A 22,273-nucleotide genomic window follows, 5' to 3' on the forward strand; every position below is an offset into this window, starting at 1 on the left:
ACAACTGGTATTTATGAAACCCCACTCTGAGCCAGGCACTGTGCTAGATGTCCTGGGGGTACAAAGCTGAGGAGGCTATAGGAATTCATGACCTAATGGGGAAAGCTTTACATACAACCAACAAGGCAGAGAGGAATAAACATTACGATGACGATAAAAAGGAAATGTGCAGAAATAAAGGAACAGAAGCCTTGAATCGTAACTGGAAGTTTTTGAGAGGGATTCACAGAGGAAGGAGCATTTAGCTAGACCTTAAGAGATCTCAGGAGATCCGCTATTTCACAGCAACATCCTTCCCATGCTCTTTCTTAAGTTCACTCTTGACCAAAACTGGCATCCCTTAACCTTTCTACCCTTTGTCCTTTCCATTCTTTACAAAATCTCTGATCTCATGGACTTAACCAGTGTGTTTAGCAAATGACTTCCAAATCAATACCATTAAACCAGATCCAGATCTTAAGTTTTCCCCAAAATGACTTGGCAATAGCTAGTTTTCAGCCAATTTTGTAAACACAGCAGTTTTTTTTCCGAAAACACACTTGGATCTGTAAATTTTCATCAGAACTACCTGCAAGTCTGAGTTTTCAGCAAATCTCTCCTGAGTTCCATAGATGTCTGCAAGATATCTGTAAGTGACTGTTGCATAGATGCTGCCAATTTCATTGAGTCTCAGATTGAAGTTCTTCTACTCTTATACAATGGGGTGTTCAAACTAGAAACCCAGGTTTCTCCTTAACCTTCACATGCATTTAGTTCACCAAATCCTAGTTTCTCATTGTATTTGGCGTGGATTATTGCAACAGCTTCTCCTGGTCATAGTTCCTTCAGTATTGCTTTTTTTCCATTTTTTTCAGAGCTTCTAGAATGCACTTTTGAAACAATTAGATAATCTTTTGGTGACTCCCTACTACCTCCAGGATAAGATGTAGCTTTTTTTCCCTTTTTAAGTTTATTTATTTTGAAAGAGACAGCATGAGCGGGGGGGGATGGGCAGAAAAAGAGGCAGAGAGAGAGAATCCCAAGTAGGCTACACACTGTCAGTGAGAACCCGATGTGGGGCTCGAACTCATGAATCATGAGATCATGGCCTGAGCCAAAATCAAGAGTCAAGCGCTTAATGGACTGAGCCACCTGGGCATCCCTAAAATGCAGCTTCTTAACATGCCATAGGGACCTTCTTAAATCCTGTCTCCTTGTTCAGATTCAGCTTTTTAAAAATATATTTAAAAGTTTTTTTTGATGTTTATTTTTGAGAGACAGAGAGAGAGAGAGAGACAGAGAGACAGCACAAGCGAGCATGAGTGGCGGAAGGGCAGAGGGAGAAAGAGGGAGACACAGAATCTGAAGCAGGCACCAAGCTCTGAACTGTCAGCACAGAATCCTGTGTGGGGCTCAAACCCACAAACTGCGAGATCATGACCTGAGCCAAAGTCGGACACTTGACCAACTGAGCCACCTAGGTGCCCCAGCTCTTTCTGTTTTTAACTTTGCATCCCAACCTCTAGACCTGATGAAATACTTGTGTGGCCCAAGTGTACCAGGCCTTAGTATATATCTGTTACAGTCTGCCAGGAATGCCTTGCTTCCATGAAACTCAATTTAGAAATCAATTCCTCTGGAAAGCTTTTCCTGACCTCACGAAGCTTAGGTCAGGAACCATTTCTATTTGTTCTTCTTGCATTTTGTACTGCAGTCTACTGAACTCTTGTGCAGCAAAACTCCCAAATGTCTGACATCCGCCAGCTCTTTCAAGAGGGAACTCCCTGAAGGTGAGGGCAGATGATGGGCATGGCCAGAGATTCCAGAATATATCTATATAAAAACTTCTAGGAGGCAGTTAGAAATATACCTGGGGGATTCAGGATAGGAGCCAGGGTTACAGATGTAGAGTTTGGTACATCTGAGAATACCAAAGTGATACCCAAAACTATGGGGGTAGAAGTGATAACCTAGACAAAAATATGTTAGAGAAAAATAAAAAACAACAACAGAAAAGATGCAGCAGTGTACGTCTCAGAGAAGGCTTGAAATATAGTGGCTGGTGAAGCCAGATGAAAAAGGAGTAGTAAGTTCAGCGCTGAAAGGAAAGAGAAACAGCAGAGAGACGGTAGTGTTAATGACCCAGGACATTGCGGGTATGGAGTATTTCTTTACATGGTCTGTTAATTGCTGGGTTTGGTCCTTCCTGCTACTCTGCGTTTCATTCCTTGTCCTTTCCCCCTGTGACCAGCTAGCTGGCTTTAAAATTTTTCTGTTGAGTATTTCTAGCCACTTCAGGGCTTTTGCACATGTGGTTGCCAGTGCCTCAAATGTATCCTCCCGCCTACCTGGCCCTCTTTTTTTTTTTTTTTTTTAATCTTTATTTTTGAGGGGTGCCTGGGTGGCTCAGTCGGTTAAGCGTCCAACTTCAGCTCAGGTCACGATCTCACGGTCTGTGAGTTCGAGCCCCGTGTCAGGCTCTGTGCTGACAGTTCAGAGCCTGGAGCCTGCTTCCGGTTCTGTGTCTCCCTCTCTCTCTGCCCCTCCCCCGTTCATGCTCTCTCTCAAAAATAAATAAACGTTAAAAAACATTTTAAAAAAGTATTTATTTTTGAGGGAGAGAGACAGAGCATGTGCAGGAGAGGGGCAGAGACAGAGACAGGGAGACACAGAATCAGAAGCAGGCTCCAGGCCCTGAGCTGTCAGCACAGAGCCCGATGTGGGGTTTGCACCCACAAACCTTGAGATCATGACCTGAGCTGAAGTCAGACGCTTAACCGACTGAGCCACCCAGGTGCCCCTAGACTATAACTCCTATAAAAGCTGGAAGGGCAATTTCTGTCTAATTTGCCATTATGCTATCCAGACAACATCCCACTGCAGTGCCTGGAAAAACAGCAGGCATTCAATATGCATGTGTTAAATGAGTAAATAATAAGATGCCACAGGAGTGGTGGAGCAAGGAAGGGGCTCACGGATGCAGTAGGAGCTAGAAGAACGTGGAAGGGAAATGACCAAAACCACCAGTGGAGGCGTCAGCTGTAGAAAGAAGGGGGCTTCCTTTTTTTATCTGAAAGCAGCTGGAGAGGGAAGGTGAAATTACAGAAACACAGAGACCGTAGAGATGAGAAGTAGAGAAAATTCATGTTGGGGGACTTCTCTTCAGAGTCAGCTTGGAGTAAGAGGATGGGGCTGGAGAGATGTGAACGTCTCTGTGACACAGCACAGACAGAACGGGGCAGGGAGTCAGTCAGGAAGAATGAAAAAGATGATCGAGACCATGGGCCTCACTGAGGCTGGGAATCACAACCATGACGCAGAGACAAGCAAGACAATTACGTGACTTTCCTCAGCAGTGCTAAAATGAACAGTTAGTTTACCCCCAGACCTAGGGACCGGTAAGAGTAGTAATGCTAAGTCACACACTCCAAGTACTGTATGTATCTGGCATTCAACTGCTAAATAATTGCACCTTCCAGGACTTTATTTCTGGCTGGTCTAGAGTAACCTGATTTGGGGAGAATGAAAAACGACTGCAGATGACCGGGGAGGCAGGAAACATCAGAATGCCACCTTCTCTCTCTCTTTTTAAATTCCTGCAAACTAAAGAATCATTTGGGGCATCCCCCTCCTCCTCTGGGACTGAACTCTTCGCTAGAGATGGGAGATTAAGGAAGGAAATTGGAGAGACTCATGGAGACCTAACTGTTTGATGAAGTCCATCGCACCCAGCCCTCTATCCACTGCTGAACATCTGCTGTGTGAGCATGAGCACCATCACTGCGGTCTCTGACGGGGGTCAGGTCCGACGTGGAAGATTCACAAACATCTCAGCACAGGTGCTCCTATCTGTCTGTCTGACCTTTCCATCACTCAGTAAACACTCACTGGATACCTGCTTTGTATTACATGCTGGGGATTCAATTCTGAACATAGCCCTTGCCTTCAAGGAACCTTTGGACTTTTTATTTCCATCCAGAGAGGAAGAAAGAAATAGAAGAAAAAAGTCAGACACATGAGTCATGCTAGAAGTAGCAGGTTGTATTTTTTTTTCTTTTAAACCAGCTTTCTTTGCCTGACCTTCTTCTTCATCTTTATTATAAAGACTTAATGGGTTTTATGGAACAACTATGTACTTTTAGGAGAGTTTCAACACACAACCGATCATTATTTATGGATTGCCTATTTGCGAATTCACCTCCTCACTACAGTTCACTTGTAATCCCAGATCAATACCGGCAGTGCTTTTATAGTCCTTTGAATACGTGTGCACGTGCAGGGTGGTGAAAAATTTGAGCTGCCTGATGCACACAATCCCACTTGGGGCTGAAACACTAGAAACTTCTAAAGCTTTGGCATGTTTCAAATGTTCTGTCTTATTTCAGCTCTCATACTGTAAACGAGCATCCTTTTTGTGGTCTGTTTACTGCTATGTTTTCCACATTTTTGTGTTTGGCTTGGTGATTCTGCTGTTTAAAATGATCCCTAAGCAGCATGTTGAAATGTTGTCTAGTATGACTAAATGCAAGAAGGCTGATGTGCCTTAGATGAAATACATATGTCAGATGATCTGTGCTCAGGCACAAGCTATAGTACTGTTGGATAGGAGTCCAATTTTAATGAATCAACAATACATATATTAAATAAGGTGTCTTTACACAGAAACACACATAAAACTAGGTTATGTATTGGTTGGCTGATGAAAACGTGGTGACCAGAGGCTCACAGGAACCTAATCCGGTATTTTCCCTGGAACACTGGTTCAGTATTCATTCACCAATTCAGTGTTCGTGGTGAATTCAGAGACCATAACTACTATGAACAATGAGAATCCGCTCTATATTTTTCAGTCTGGCTTCTGTGTATCTACAAAATTACTATTTTACTGTTCTTTGTTGCCACCTTCTCTTACTCCTGACATATCTATGAAGTTTTTGGGAGCTCTGTCCCAGTCAAATCATAATAATTTATTGAGAATATTCTCTATGTAAAGTACTAAGATGAGGGGCTTTGAAAGGAACAACTGGGAAGTTGATTCCCATTGGTTTCACACAGCTATGTGTAATGCTTTACAGGCTGCTATAATGCGTCAGGTCAACTTGAAGTTTATATATCCAGAGATCAAGGGATCTGAAGCACATATGTTATTCCTCCAATAAGGCTGGAAGAACATTTGCTAGCGAAATTCCGTAACCCTTGTGTCTCCCAGGGAGGCTTTCAGAAATATAAAGGAGTATCTCCCAAAGATTAGCATGTTTAGGGTAGGATCTGGCACCAGGATTTTTACACAAGTGCCCCAGGTGATTCTGAGGCCTAGCACTTTGATAACTATTAATCTGGCATGAATCAAATTGGCAATTTGTTGGGGTAGGAGAGCTAAGGACTAATTTTTGATTTGGTGTCTGAAGCTTAGTGAATATAGCTTAGTAACCAATAAGCATGGATTATGTGATCTCCTCCCTTGTTTTCTTCCCTTCTTCCGGCTTGAATCTCTATTCTTACCAACGCTACCCATCAAGAATTTCAATTGCCCTCCTGATAAACAATATTAAACAGAAACAGTGAGGCTGTGACTCATAATTTAGTAAGGGAAAACGTATGTACAAATAATTTGGCACTGAAGTAGCAGGTGACAAATGTAGTAAGAGACCAACAATATGCCATGAGATTATGGGGGGAAAAGACTTCTCTGACCAAGTGGAGGTTCTGGCCAGTCTGTCTAAATGAATGATTCCTTATTCTTCTTCATTTCAGTATGTGTACATATGCATATGGATACGTACGTATCTATATTAGTTTGAACAAAATTGTTCAGTGATGTTGCTTTTAACTTTGCTCTTTACATCATTTTAGTAGGTTTATATCCATTATACCCGAGCACAAATCATGCTTTTGTTTTAACAATATTTATAATGTAAAATTTATTAGCTATAACAAATGAAATAATTATACATGGCATTTGTGGTTAATTACAAAAGTTGTGATAAACAATGTGACCCAGGGAAGCCTGAATGGCTCAGCTGGTTAAGCGCCTGGCTCTTGGTTTTGGATCAGGTCACCATCTCATGGTTTGTGAGATCAAGCTCAGTATTGGGCTCCACACTGACAGCACGGGGCCTGTCTGGAATTCTCTCTCTGCCCCTCCCCGTCTTGTGCGTGCACGCGTGCACACATGCACATTCTCTCAAAATAAACAAATAAAAACTTTAAAAAAATAAAAAATTATGACCATACTACAAGATTGCTCAAATGGGGAAGTTCAATATGAAATGTAATTTACACTTATACCTGCCAGTGAGTTTCAGGACAGGACAATAGATAGCCTCATGATCTCGGCCTAGGCATGTTTTCTACTGTAATCTTGGGAATGATACTGCTTTTAGTCAGTTGCTCCAAGATGGCATCACTTGGGCAGAGAACACTTTCTTACAAAGGAGATGTCAACCTTTGGGAGGTCTATCAACCTTTGGGAGGTGTTCTTTGTAAGACACAGAAGTGTGTAACTGAGGTCGCTACTTCAACACATCCACGGTAATGGGGAAGCATAAATAGGGGTAAACAAACAAACATACAAACAAGGCTCATTAAGCACAAAAAAGTTCTGTAAAAGAGTGATAAAAGAAAAACTGTTTCAGTGTATTGTATTATATGCAGGGTTTGTGCAGATAAAAGAGACTTTTAAATAAAAAAAGTTTCTTTCCTTTGTCTGCCAACTAAAGGAGAACCGTGTTAAAATTAGAGATCATTATGGCATTACTGGGGCTGCTGCGTAATAACAAGAACATGAGCATATAGTTAATTTCTAAGGCAAAGGAAATAAATGGTAGTCAAGAGCTATCTAAATTTAAGTGAGACATTTTATATATACTTTTCATGTTGAGCCTCACCATAGTTGGATACATCTTTATGTGAAGCTATTATTTATAAGTAAGTAGGATAGCCTGTAACTCCATATAGTGTATATGCGTATAGCTTGCCAAAAATGGAAAAATGAAGGCAAAATTTCCTTAACAGGACCTTACAATAAGAAGAATTGTAATTGAAGGAAAAACACACATATGTATGTCACAATATTATATATGTATATTTTTATTACAATAGAGTAGTTCTCAACTGGAGGGGATAATTTTGTGTCTCAGCGGAAATTTGGCAATATCTGGGAGGCATTTTTGATTGTCACAACTGGAGAGATTAGTGTTTATGGCATCTAGTGAATGGGTGGACAGAGGCCAGGGATGCCGCTAAACATCCTACAATACACATTCCCTCAAACAAAGAATTATCTGGCCCCAAATGCCAGTGCCAAGTTTGAGAAACTATGGAGTACTTGACAAAACACAAGAGGACAGCAAAGTCAGAGTATCAGAGAACTTCAGAAAAAAAGGACAGGCTTGTTGAGTCAGAAGACAGGGTGACTGATATTAATCAATTCTGCAAGTATCTAAAGGACAATTTACAACCTGGAATGACTGGTGGCAAGTTCTCCCAACAAGATCTTACACATTTTATTAATTTTATTAAAATAAGTATTTATGTATTTATTTTGAGAGAGTGAGGGGGGAGGGGCAGACAGAGAGAGAGAGAGAGAGAGAGACAGAGAGAGACAGAGAGAGAGAAAGAGAGACGGACACGGAGAGAATCCCAAGCAGGCTCTACACTGTCAGTGCAGAGCCTGACGTGGGGATTGAACTCACAAACTGTGAGATCATAACCTGAGCTGAAAACAAGACTCTGATGCTTAACTGACTGAGCCACCCAGGCACCCCAACAACTTACATATTTTAGATCGGTGACAGATTATTAGATGGATGTTACTGATACCATCATGAAAAGCAAAAGGAAATACCATACTATTCTATCAAACAATGCTTACTGTCATAGTAAGAGTGAGTAATGGGCCAAGCAAAACATTGGTTTGACCGAGTACATCACTTATTTTATATTTTTAATGTATACTCATCCATTCAAAGATTGAATGTTACATCTGCCTTCTCAGAGTCATGAGGGAATGTCCTACAAATTCTTACCAATGGCTTCTTGGAACAATTATGAAATCTTTATTGAATTTATATTATTCTCTAAACTGGGTTTTCAATGGAAGCTCTACATAAGAAACCGAAACGTGACAGAGGATGGGCTCAGAGACTCAAATCAGGTGAATCATCAGTGGGTTGCTAAACTGGAAAACAAACTTGCCCTTATGTAATTTTGTGTAAATTTTAAGTAACGGGAGTTAAGAAGACATCAAGGATATGACACATTCCCCAAACTAAGTTTTGGGGTGGAGGCTACAGGGGGATTCTCTCACAGCACCTTTAATTTTGGAACCGCTGGCAATGATGGAGGTCCCGGACCCAGGCTAGATAAGCTGAGAAGACAGGCTGTCAGCGGTGTTTCACTCTGCCGGGGTTAAGAGACTCCTGGAAACACACAGGGGGACTCTGCCCCAATAGCAAGCAACACAGCTGCTGAGGGGAAGAGACAAGGCAGCAGCCGAGGTACACGTGTCAAACACGCTGGCTGAGGCAAAGGTGTAAAAAGGAGAATGAGTAGAGAAACTGGTCACCAGACCTTTAAGAAGGTCAAGACCATACAGTTTCCTTTCAGGGTAAGAGAGATTTTGGAGGCTTTTAGAGTTTCTCCGTGTAGAACATTTAGGAACATTACTTTTGAAAGCAGAGTCTGTGGGCGTGAGGTGACTCATACTCCCTTTGCTGTCACATCATCAGGGTCCACTTACTTTCTTTGCAGAACATGTTCTCTCTCTAGGCTAACAGAAAATTTTCAGTTGTAGACAATGGTTTTTGAAGTTAATATTTTTCTCAAAATAGTTATAAGGTATTGAAACAAATTATAAGGAAAAATACACATCCGTATCGTCTGCACTGAGATTCTTCACAGGACACAGATAAGTACTTTGGTTTTAGATTTACTTGTAAGTTAAGATTTTGATTTCATGCTCTTCAGATGAAGGAAGAAAACTAAACATTCCTGAAATTTTAAAACAGATCCAAACACAAATTAATTTTCTATCTACTTAAAATAACAAATTGGAGACAAATCAACTGTATTTTGTTTGATAAACCAAATTACTAAAGTTCAAAAAAGACATAAATTGATACTATTCTTTAGCAATAGGAAGGAGGCAATATTATGATTGTATTTTCAATGATTTAGCATACATTAATTAACTTCTGGATATCTGAAAAATCTGCTTCAACATACCAAAAGTAACCAGTGCCTATTATAAACATGTTGTTGGATTAAACATAATAAAATCATTATTACTTCTGTGGTTAAAAATAATTCAGACGCACTCCTGGTACAAGGACCAGTAAATGGAAAGTTTTCTTTTCTATAGGAAGTGATTTTTGAAAATAGTGACATATAGCCCAGTTAATTCCGGCTTAATGAACTGTCTTCTTTTGGGATGAAGAGGGTAAATGAAAATTAGAGATTCCGTAGATGAAGACAGACACATGTACACTGAAGGCAGCTAATATACTGCCTACTGTTTTTCTAAGAGGTTGACAGAATTATCAATTTAAGATTTTGTGTGCATTGTATGCTTGGCTGGAAGAGGTACCACTATGGAGTTACCTGATGCTTCTGGGTTTTCTGTTTTGCTTTGGACTAGACAAGAAAAGAGTTGTTCCTGAATAAAACTGGAGTATCATGCACTTTGGTTTAGGGGTCAGCACTTTTGAATAAGCCCAGCCTACTCTAATTCCAGATGCTCAGTAAAATACTGAGCAGAATTAAAACACTCTTCTCCTCATGGGAGAAGCTGAGCTATAACGGATATTTTTAGAAGTACCTTGAAATAGCGAAACTAATAAATATTATTCTTTTAATGAGTTTTTAGAGAAAGACAAAAACATCACAGTAATTTCTTTATACTCACAAAAATAATCTGACATTCCTATACATAATTATTACTATACACCTGGAATTTGCACAAAAACATACTTGGTTGTATCAATGTTGAAACATTCATAAAGTAGAAGATGCTTCTCTGCTTTGGGTTTCATTCTTAGCAAAAAAATAAGCATTTTCTGAAATCTAAAAAAAGGGGGCATTTTAGGAATTAAAAAAAAAAAGAAAACTGGGCATTTCAGTACCTTGAAACTTAAAAAAGAATCAGAAGTATCTGTGCTAATAAGGAAAGATGTCCAGGATATACTGATGGGAAAAAAAATCAGAATATTAAGTATGATCCTAGTTTCATTGAAAAGAAGAACAGACACGAATAAAGATATGCATGCTCATATGTGCAGACAACATTTTTAACAGGATATGGAGGAAACTGTTGGAATGAACACAAATATTAGCCAGACAGAGGGGTTTTATTTTTCATTTACACTATTCTTTATTGGTTAAATTTTTAAAACTATGAGCATATACTACTTTTACAGTCAGACAACTTAAAGTTATTAAAAAAATTTTAAAACAGGAATTTTAACAGCAACTTTTCTCCCCAAATAAATGGATGACATAGGTTAATAATTAGGCTAGTAAAAATAGAGAGCCTAAGAAAACAATAAGGTCTAAAATACAAACATAAATAAACCAAGGTTGTCAGCACTATTTTTTTCCCCAAGCTTCTCAGTTTTTTCCTCCCTGATAGCACCAATATTCTTCCTTCTATTAGATGCACATTCACAGCACATCCCGATAAAAATGTTCTGGAGTGAGCCTGAGGAAAACATTCTCCTCCTCTCGCTCTCCTGTGGTATAGGTAATGGCTGATCTGTCTGGGACTCTCTGGCCTATCATGGAGAGTCACCACCTCAAGCCCTGTGCCCGCCTCCTGCCCTGGGAGAGCCAAATGCTGCCATCACCCACTGACACTGCAGTGAACCAGATGAAATGCTGGAATGTACCCGGGGCTTTCAGCAACAGAACAGGTGTGCTCCACTTGGAAGGACTTACAGGATTCAGCAGCTGCCAAGCTATTAAAAGGTATAGTTTTACTTCTTATTCCATAGTTTGAATAGAGATAAGTTCAAGAAGAAAGAAAACTACTGAGGTGGTTTCCTTTTTTCCTTAAAAAGTACAGAGAATACAATTCTAAAAACTTCCACATAGAGATGGGCCCCATGAAGCAAAAATAAAACAGGAATGTAAAAACCAATGTGACACGAAACGTGGCTAGCTGTGCAGGTAACAGCTGTCTGTGCTGTTGACTAGGTGGTGGGGACAAAGGGGCACTAGCCTGAGAACATGAAGTCCGAGCTCCTAATTAGGAGTCATTCTGAACAAAACTCTTACAACCTTTCTGGATCTTGATTTCCTTATCTGTAAAATGAAGGAATTGACTAGAATCACCGTGGATGATCTCTAAGGTTCCTTCCATGTCATCAATTCTGTAATTCTATGAACTTAGGACCCTCCCCTCCACAATTCTAAGCACTTATCAGAACTACTTTTCATGTTCTTCTTTTTAAACATATCTTCTATATGACAATAAATATAAAACTTGTACATGAAATTAAACATCTGATAGAATTTGTGGCAGGATCTTGATAAAATCAAACCATATATATTCTGATAAAGGACTCAACTGAAGAAAGGCAACTATGCCAGGTGCTAAGGAAGGCTGGTTACACATTTCTCAAGGGCTGGCTGTCTGCATCATGACTCAAAGTGTACCCAAAGCATTTTGATTACCTGGGACAACATTACTGTTTCTTCTTTTTACATAAGCGTATATCATTCCTGATACTTTCTCAGAGAGGGAAAGTAAAACACTATCTACCTATACACCTGTTATATTCCTAGGAGAAAAACATGTAGGCCTCTATTCTAACACAAGAATCCAGTCTGAGCAGATAAAATTATGTTCTTCAACCAAAGAAATCTATGCATCTTAAACGTTAAAGGCCATTTGAGTTCCCTCTCAACATGAAGACTCTTCTACTCTCTTGCCCGCATGGAGTCTTATCCTCTGGAAGTCCTTGCTTTACCTATTTTTATGTTTTTAAATGTTTTACTTTGCATGTCTGCGAGGTCCTTGAGGTCTGTTAGAACTAGCATTTGGGCAGTAGTGGGATTAGCCTGAGGCAGACCTCAAGGGTCAAGACGGGTATCTGAAGAATTACTCTGCTGAATTATAAATATAAAGGTATACATGAATCATGGACATCAGTCTGTGAAAGGAAAAAGCACACAATATTTTTTGATGAAGTAAGTTATTCTAAGTGGAGAAGTAGGGGCAGAGGTGAGAACTGGGGACTCTGAGAAGCAGGTTAAGAGGTCTGTATCCATAGGAACACAGGTGCATCAGGAAGAGGTAAGGGCAATACCAACATCCCAGGCAGCCAGTAAGAGCAGAATTAGTTCAAGGCTACTGCACACAGACGTGGGGGTTGAGTAACCCCAATTTCAAAGGTCAGCATGATGTGGAGTCAGGGATACCAGGAAGTCACTAGAAGTAAAGGTTATGCCTTTCATAGCATCTCTAACAGTTCTTGACAGACTACGAATATTGTGAGCTATTACAATGACTCCCTGTGCTGATGTTATAAATGCTTTTTTGCATTAAATGTCTTTAGGTTGTAAATGTACATTAGTATCTTCCTAAATTCTTAACCCTGGTGCTCATTTACAAACAATGGATAATATTACACATGTAGCATTTGCTCAAATACCTTACCAACCCTTTGAACTGTATCCCATTGTCCCCATACTGTCACAGGTGACCACTGTCATATGTCCTTGCTGTACTTGAAACTGGTACTTTACCTAGAAACATTTTTTTTTTTCAGTTCTTTGTAGCACAGGCTGTTCATTCTTATATAACCCAACCATGAATCCCAGGGGCCTGGAGTTAACACATGCCCCCTCTTAACTCTCTGTTGTTAATTTTAGGCTATTCATACTTTTTTTAAAAAATTTTTTTAACTTTTATTTGTTTTTGAGACAGAGCATGAATGGGGAAGGGTCAGAGAGAGAGGGAGACACAGAATCGGAAGCAGGCTCCAGGCTCCGAGCTGTCAGCAAAGAGCCCGACACGGGGCTTGAACTCACAAACCATGAGATTGTGACCCGAGCCAAAGTCGGTCGCTCAACCGACTGAGCCACCCAGGCGCCCCAATACTTTTTTTTTTAAGTAATCTCTACACTCAATTTGGGGCTCAAACTCACAGGGTAAGAGTCCCATGCTTTACCAACTGAGGCAGCCGTGCGCCCCAAAGGCTTATACCTTTAAAACACTCTTCCTTGGATGCCATGACACCTGACTACACCACTCCCTATTTGTCTTCGTAGTTGTTGCTTCAGACCTTGTGGTTACTCTAACACAATGGTTCTCAATGTTGGCTGCACATCGAAATAATCTGGAAAGCTTCTGAAATCTACCCATGCTGAGATCCCACTCCAGAGCAATTAAATCACATTCTGGGTGTGGGGACAGGTATCGATATATATATATTTTTTAATTTCTTAGGTGATTTCAATGTGAAGCCAAGAGTGAGACATCTGTTCTAATGTAAGAATCAAGGACATCAGCTCTTGGGTCACCAGTGTCCCCTTATCCCAACTCTTGTAACCATTATAGAATTTTAAAGTCCAAGAGAACAACCTATTCACCACTCTGGGTCCAGTTCCTTGACCAACTCAATTTTTACAATGTGTCCTTCTATTCACTTCAGCTCTTATATGTGCTCTGTGAATTTATTATAACCTCAGTTGCCTGACATCTGAAATATTAAGTAAGCAAAAGAGTCTGTGGGCTTACAGGGCATAGTGCCAACTTTTTTTTTTAAAGATTTTATTTTATTTTATTATTACATATTTTTAATGTTTATTTTTGAGAGAGAGAGGAGAGAAAGAGAGAGACAGAGAGCGCGAACACGCTGCAGAGGAGCAGAGAGAGAGAGGGAGACACCGTATCCAAAGCAGACTCCAGGCTGTCAGCACAGAGCCTGACGTGGGGCTCGAACTCGCGGACTGCGAGATCATGACCTGAGCCAAAGTTGGACGCTTAACTGACTAAGCCATCCAGGTGCCCCTTAAAGACTTTATTTTTAAGTAATCTCTATACCCAATGTGGGGCTCAAACTCATAAACCCAAGTCAAGAGTGGCATCCTCCACCAAATGAGCCAGCCAGGCATCCCCAGCTTGTCACCTCCTTTAGGGTCTGACACTCTGCTTCCACGTGGGCAGGCATGGCTTACTGCAACCTTGCAGAGAACCCTGCTTTCTAAGTGGGCCAGTCTTCTCCTGATTCCACATCCTTTCAATCTGGCAGATCCCCCATGGTGTGTCTGTCACTCTGGTGACTCTCTTAACAACACTATCAAGTCTCTTATCCTCTCGTGCTTTATCACAACTGCCCTGGTTACGTATCGAACCAAGTATGCCTTCTCCACTGCTATGGCCCGCATGCTGAACACAACTGAAGGAAAAAATCCAACTACACAGAATTAGGCCACCTACATTTTCAGAGGACACAAACAGCTCTCAGCACCACTCAGGAACCTCTCTAGATGTCTCAGATGAGCTCTCGTGCCTGCTCTCTTTACAGGCATTCTAAGGGTCACTATTCTTCCTAACTCCTTTGGCCCTCACTTTTGAAGTGGAACTCTTTTCTGTGGTGGAGAACATAATGCCAACCTTAATTTTTAGAGTTCCACCCTACCAATTTATTTGTATCTTCACTGACATTTACCTGTCTCAGAGGGGCACTGCTCTAAGTTCAGCCTTGCTGACATTTTTGGCCAGATGATCCTTTGGTGGTGGGGGAGTTGTCCTGTACATTCTAGATGTTTAGCAGTATCTATGACAACAGTATCCCCCTCTATGCATGTATTTGTAAAAATATTTCCAGACCAAACGCCTGCCAAATGCCTCCCGGGAGGCCAAATCACCCTAGGTTGAGAACCATTGCTCTAAGCCAAGGCTAATCTATCAACCTGTCTTTCTGAAAAAAACCTCCTGCTTCCTCCAAGATCTATGTGTGCTTTCTTTATCTATTTGCAACCTAAACCTGCCCATTGCTTTTGTCTCCTTAGTTTGACACGTCACTCCAGTATTTACACAGTCACTCGTGGAAGTGTGTCACCCTCCAGACACAGTGGGAATTTTTTTTTTCCTTTCGGGTGAAGCTCTGGGAATGACCTCTACGAGTTCCCTTGCTGAGGCCCCATTCTACTCTTCAATCCCAGTCATACTAGTTGTCAATCACTGACACTTCTGCCAGGGCTTCCTGATTACCAAATGCTTCCACTGCTGAACTGACTGGCTGTTTCTGACATTGCTGACCTCCTTGAACCTTTCTTCTCTCCTGGTTTCCAGGGCACTTCTTTTTTTCTGGTTCCTTCCTTCCATTCGATTATTCTTTCTTAATGTCTCCTCTTTCTCAGATTCTCCCTTAAATACCAGTGTTCACTTGGGATTCTGTCCCTGGCTTTTCTCTCAAAACTCTACAACATCCCCCCCCCCCCCCCCCCAATCCCCCGGGCTTTCTCCTTCATTACAAGCTTCAACTCTTCTGATAGAATACAATGCATACACTAACTCCTCCCCACGTGATTTGAAGCCCTACCTTCTCTCAAATTCCAATCCTGCATGTCTGACTTCCTAGGGACTATTTCCACCTGGGAGCACTGCAGACACCACTAACAAATCAAGATCTCTAAAACTGAACTCATCACAGGCTCCTCGTTACCACTGTCAGTCTCTATGCCCCCAACTATTCCTCATTCTTTTATTATTTCCGTGGTACTACCCTCCAATCAGTTGTATAATAAGCCAGGGCCTTAGCACAATCCTAGATTTCCAACTTCCCTAATCATATTCAATCAATCAAAAAACCCTATCAATGATACCTTACATCCTCCCTTGTTTCCCCACTAGTTCAGGCTTTTATATTTTATTTCAGTGGTTTCCTAATGAATTTCCCTGACCCAGGTCTTAGGTACCTCTGATCCAACCACTGTGTTGCCACTAGAATGTATTTTTAACAGACAAATCTGTCCATGTCACTCCCTGGATTACCTCCTCTAAGGGGATCCCCTCTGTCTGATGCATTTACAACGTAAGCATCTTAGCAGAGCACAATAAGCTCTCCGTGGCCTGGCTCTTGCATTTCTCCTCTCCTTCTCCCCATTAGACCCCATGTTCCTCAAACATAACCATACCATACCACAGTTTTCTCAAGTTGTTCCCTCTGCTAGATGTTTTTTCTAAGATCATCTAGCTAGCATATACTTTTTCATTGTACAAGCCTCAGCTCAACAATGATCCTGTCTGAGAACTCTTCCTGGACTCCCGGGGCACATTCAGAGGGTTTCTTCCTGTGTGTTCCCAAGGCACTGTGCACATAGCTTCATGATAGTTCCCACCATTGTCCGCTGGAATTGCCCTAGTCCGCTGGTGTCTCACCCACCAGCCTGCAGGCTCCTGACGGGCATATGCTTTGCCTCCTCAATCCTGTTTCCGTGAGGACGAATAGAACGCCCAGCATGGAAATAAGCACTCAATAAACACAGGCTGAATGACTAAATGACACATGGACAGGTTCAACTGTCAAAAAACTCTATCAGGAAAAAAAAAACAACCCTATCATGACATGGTATTTGTACAAAAAATATATATGTCAGTTTAAGGAGTCAAGAAGTAAAGTTTTAGGTTTAATAAGTAATATATATGACGGTACACTGCTTGTTAAACTTTTCTATCGAAGTACTACTAACATCAAAAGAACAGACTGATATCCCCGGGGGATCAGATGGCACAGACTAAAAAACATGACATTTCTCTAATATATCCATTTTCTTTTCTTTTCTTTTTCTTTTTTTTAAATTTTTAAATTTTTTTTAATATTTATTTATTTCTGAGACAGAGTCAGAGCATGAGCAGGGGAGGGACAGAGAGAGGGGGAGACACAGAATCCGAAGCGGGTTCCAGGCTCTGAGCTGTCAGCACAGAGCCTGACGCGGGGCTCGAACTCACAAACCGTGAGATCATGACCTGAGCCGAAGTCGGTCGCTCAACCGACTGAGCCACCCAGGCGCTCCTATCCATTTTCTTTTTAGCTTAAAACATTCTGAATTCCTAGCAAGTCAAATGAATGCTCCAGGAAAATAGGACATGTTTATTCTGTGGGCTCTAAGACCTCTAGCCTAACTGTGTACCCTCAGGCGGGTGGGTGACAGGGTCAGCACAGCATCAACACAGAAACAGCATCACACTTAAAATCACAGGTTCCACTTGGGGTCCTTGCCCCACCACCTGGGCTGTGACCTGGGGTCTATTTTCATCCCTCTGAGCCTCCTCAGTTTCCTTATCTGGAAAATGGCTATTATGGCTACTAATATTATGATAATAATGATGATAATATTTGCCTTATATATTTCAATAATGTAGGTGCCAATATTAAAAGAAACCATAATGAATGCAATGAAGTATATAAGCATGAAAAATAAAGTTGTATTTTATCCAGAGAGCAAAAATTACAGTTCACATGCAATCCATATTCTTGAAAACATTTACCTTTTGAAGAGCTGAAGGTTTTTCCAGTTTGGTCTTCTCCTTTGTGGTTAAAGGAGGGGATCGCTCCTTTATCTCTGGAGGCAGCTCTTGATACAGTGCTGGAATTGAACGAGGAATTCACGTCACAAATTGAGGAGCACTGACGCCAGGGGTGGGGGAAACAGTGGGGGGGGCAGATATGAAACTAAAGGTATTGATAGTCACTTCCTTGGTGTAACAATAAGCTACCTGGCACTTCATATTATAGTCAATTTATAGTCGCACACAGTAGTTATCAAAAGAACATAATTTATGATTGGAAAGTTTTGATCAGCAGGATTTGAAAAACATAGAAGGTGTCATTTTCACTTCTTATGTGGTCATGCAGATGCTTATCTCATTTTCTCTCAACTCACATTTACCAGGAACCTGCTACAGGCAAGGTTACCCGCTAGGTACTGGTAGAGGAGTTGGAAGAGGATCAAAAGACAGCCTTTGCTCTCAAGGAGCCTACAATCTGGTCAGGGACAGACGTGTTCACAATTGTAACATAAAACAGAATATATCATTATTCAAAAGAGAGACAATAAAGACAAGTTCTGATGTGGATGGCAAATGCTCAACGCAAGAAGTGGTAGGTATGTCAGACTCTGAAGAATAGGTAGGATTTTGCAGGCAGAGGTAAGGAGAAAGAATAATTTGGGAAGATGGTATGAAATAAATGCGCATGGCTATAACAATATTGAATCTGTTCACAGTCTGAGTCTAAGGTTCTGATAGTCTAAGATTATAATTTATATAATCTATTTACATACAGTGTTGACTCTGAAAAGCTTATGTGGGAATTTTATTATTTATTATTTTATTTATTTATTTATTTATTTATTATGAAATTTATTGTCAAATTGTTTTCTATACAATACCCAGTGCTCATCCCAACAGGTGCCCTCTTCAATACCCATCACCCACCCTCCCCTCCCTCCCATCCCCCATCAACCCTCAGTTTGTTCTCAGTTTTTAAGAGTCTCTTATGGTTTAGCTCCCTCCCTCTCTAACTTTTTTTCCTTCCCCTCCCCCATGGTCTTCTGTTAAGTTTCTCAGGATCAATGTGGGAATTTTAAAAGGACTAAACAGAAAACGTGTTTCAGTTAAATGAAAATCCTGGGCAACTCTGAATTGAGAGACATTGGTAAAATATACCTGATTGAAATCCTTAAATTGTAAGATATATTAATTGGCTTTGTGTATGGGTTGATTTTATTATTAGGCTTCTTTATCTCTCATTGGAAAGGATGTTAGATGTCATTAAGTGAAGCTGTTCATGTTTTTCTTCCCAGTGGCTTAAGATACAAAAGGAGTAAGTTCTTTATAATAATGGGGTACTTCTATTGTGTTCTCCTAGAGGACATGGCTTTCAACTGAACGGTTGGTACAGAGTCTGTTCACATATATACACTCCCTTAGAGCATTTGCTTTGCATACTGGGCTTCAGATGAAGATAAAGGACAATTTCTCCTACTATTTTTAGAGTGGGATATGCCGCTGATGGTCTTTATTCTCTAGTGTTAAAACTGAGCAGGTGCGTTTTTGTTAAATTCAGGTATAAAGTAGGATAAAGGGGAAAAGAAGATAACCCCTGATGAAGTGAGAATTCAATCATTATATTCTCGGGTTTTCTGAGAATTTTTTGTGTGTTCCGGATAAAAGGCTTTTTCAAGAAGCAGTGACTGAGGCCAAAAGCAAATACCAATTACCCTGGGATACAATAAGGAATTATGGCAGTCGAAGGATGGTCACTCCTTGGAACATGGAATTAATTTCTGCATGCAGCCATCAACCACCACTGCAGTATGCTTCAGAAGTCTCACTTTGGTTATTATGGAACAGAAACCAATTTTCATGGATTTTTAACCCACTGTAGATCACATACCTATAGCCTCTCAAGATTCATAAGCCTAAGAGGTTATTTCTACAAACTAACTGTTCTAAACAAAATAACTACTCTAAAGGTAAAACATCTAATACCATCCTGCCTGGAAATAAATACATCATCTTTTTATACTTTCAAGTAAAAAAAAATAGTTTGAATGTTTCCACTTTGTCTAGAAGAAACAGTGGATTATAATACCTCGTTAAAATTACAGACATACTGCAGAGTGACTGTCATTGGGCCGGCAGCTCTCTTGACTTGAAAATGGGAGTTACTCCTGCCAAACTGGGGCTGTTGATCTAGAGGGAAAGCCATCACTGGGAAAGGGAAGGAAGAACTGGGACATCTGAACCGATCTGCAAGTTACAAGTACTGAGCTTATGAAAGTGACTGGGAATTAACCTGTCCCCAAATTTCTTCTTTCCGCACTCTTAATTTTTCTCCACTGTGCATCCTCTTTTGAATATTAAAAGCAGTTTTAAGAGCTATCAATCATTTATTGCTCAGAGAAGAATTACAACAGTGGCATGGAGGAAATTAAGAATTTGTTATGAGGGAGAGAAGTGGGTAATTTTTGAGACACTTCGCACTTTTGAGGGGAGGACTTTGCTGAAAGCAGCAGATTAGCTGAGGGAAAGAGCTGCAGAGACCAGGAGCTCTGGAGACTGGGGAAGGGGGCCCTGGGAAGTACCAGGGTGCAGACATGGTAATGAGAGGGGGTGAAAGAGAAGTAAATTCATCTGCGCCTAGCCTAGCACCCAGTTCTCATGGAAGAAACAATTCTTCCTCTTTTCCTTCGTCTCTTTTGCTCTCAAAATTCAGAACTTACATTAGGAATCAATAGTATTTTGTTCAGCCAGTTTGGGTTAAATGGGGTTTTGCAGACTAGCCTGAAAGTCAAACTGTTACTTATAATATTTTCTTTTTTGCAGAAACAAAGGACTTAACAATAATGATTCAAAAAAGTGTGCTCTCAAGGCTGCCTGTACTACATTTTAAACCAGAACTATACAATTTTAGTGTTTCTGGAAGGAAGCTTACAGGTGACGGAGCTGAACTTCCTCATTTTATAGGAGGAAACTGAGGCATATTGATATTAGCTGTCAAGCAAGGATTAAAAGTCAGTTTTCCTGACCCCTGAGTATTGTGCTTTTGCACCAAACCATCCAGTGAACTGCTGATAAGAAGCATTCTTCTCAAGAAGCACTGCTCCACTTCTCTCCTTTCTTCAGTCTTTAAACTGTTTTATCTTCAGGCTCTCTGTATTAGTTCTGTTTGTACCTCTCCAATGCCTGCTAGGACATCTACAGCTCTCACAAACTCCTATTTAGAACTTCTTCTCCAGCTCATTTCCTTTGCCTCTCACAAATGGGGATTTAATTCACCCGAGAATGAAACAACCTGATGTGGTTCCGTTCTAGCAGGTACCAGCCAGGACTGAGGTATACAGAGTAAAAAAGAGACTGGTTCTCACAGGGCCTGTCAACTGAGAAGTCACTGCGGCAAGAGATGAGCCGACATGAGTGTATGAAGCAGGTGGCCGGCACGTAGGGCTGAAGAATGTTGGTAGCTAGAGAGGCAGGTCCCCTGGGCTAAGTCCATGAAGGAAATGTTCCAATCTCGGAATGTAGTAGCTTTCTAGTGCATCAGTGCCGCCTTTTTATTTTTATTTTTTGCATCATGAGAATGAAAAGCAATACCCATTGGTAAACATATGCAAAAGTTACAGAGAGAGTAAAGGGTAGCAGATGATAAAATCTTGGACTATCAGTTATACCATATTAGTAAGCCAGGAAGGGAGCATAAAACTTACTTTCACTAGCCACATGATTAGCTGGGAAATAACCCTCCTGTCCCTTTCCTCTGCTGCCATACCACCAGTCCTCATTATCTTTGAAAAACACTCGGATAATGTCTCCGCGATGGATGCTTAGTTCATCTGATCGATTTGCTGTGTAGTCATAAAGAGCCACTACCTACGAGAGAGATAAGACCACCACAGCTTTATCACAACTGTACCACAGAGAAAACCCCCAACATTCACTTCCTCTTGCAGAAGAGCAGCTGAAACCAAAGCAGTACTTTGGTAAGTCTGAGGCTGTCTCAAGGTTTGCTAATGGGATCAGGGGTGGTGGGAACACAGCAGGAGAAGCAAGATAAAAGACTGCGGGATTGAGAAATGGTTAAGAGCATTCAATACACTAAGATTAGCTTCAAAATAGCAGATGTTAATTTTTTTTAAGTGAATTACTTGTGAAGCAAATAAAAAGAAGGCTCACACACCATTCACTCTCTTAGAATTGTCTTATACTCCCTTTGGATCCCATGCTCTGTGCTAAGCAGATGTAACTGAAAAAAAATCCCTCAGAACATCAACAATTTTACAAACAGCAAAACGTAATGAAACGGCCCGATTACATAACTTCATTGTGATCACTTGATCACTGTTAATGTCTCTTTTAAAATTATATTTTCCCATGAACACAGGCTTTTTTGGTATTTTATATCAAACTAAGTCTTTTGATTAAAAATACTCTTAATAAAGTTATTTTCACCAGATACAAATTTAAGAAGAAAAGTCTTTCTACAAGAATACTCTTTCCTATACTGTATGGTAGTCACTGTATTCGATCTTTTTATTTTTAAAAAACCCAATAAAAATGAATGGCTTGCACAGAAATTTAACAAATCCCTCAGAGCAGTTATAAGGATGAGGCAGACCTCAATCCATTTTATATGTCATGCATTGTATAACACAGAACATAATATGTATACTAAAGAAGAAACTACTTCTTTTCCTACTTAAATGGCGTCTGAAAATTAACAGGTTATACAACTATATATGTAATGGAAAATTATCATTACAATCCTTTGTGCATTTAGGTTAC

The 22,273-nt window shown here is 40.5% G+C and overlaps 1 protein-coding gene across 9 annotated transcripts in view; it reads right to left on the reverse strand.

Annotated features, from left to right (window-relative positions):
• AHI1 (Abelson helper integration site 1) overlaps positions 1 to 22,273 on the reverse strand; it is a 210,805-nt gene that overhangs the window by 25,627 nt on the left and 162,905 nt on the right. For 7 of the 9 annotated variants that reach the window (XR_006299147.1, XM_043593066.1, XM_043593069.1 and 4 more), the window contains 2 exons: positions 21,199 to 21,361; positions 17,477 to 17,574 (listed from right to left, as the gene is read on the reverse strand). Coding sequence is in view for 6 of the 9 variants with exons in the window: in XM_043593066.1 (XP_043449001.1) it covers positions 17,477 to 17,574; positions 21,199 to 21,361 (261 nt within the window). In the remaining 3 variants the exon portion in view is untranslated. The remainder of the gene's footprint in view (positions 1 to 17,476; positions 17,575 to 21,198; positions 21,362 to 22,273) is intronic. The other 2 variants (XR_006299149.1, XR_006299148.1) reach the window with 1 other exon arrangement.

The sequence above is a fragment of the Prionailurus bengalensis genome, chromosome B2, assembly GCF_016509475.1.
Source record: "Prionailurus bengalensis isolate Pbe53 chromosome B2, Fcat_Pben_1.1_paternal_pri, whole genome shotgun sequence".
In the NCBI taxonomy this organism is placed as follows: domain Eukaryota; kingdom Metazoa; phylum Chordata; class Mammalia; order Carnivora; family Felidae; genus Prionailurus; species Prionailurus bengalensis.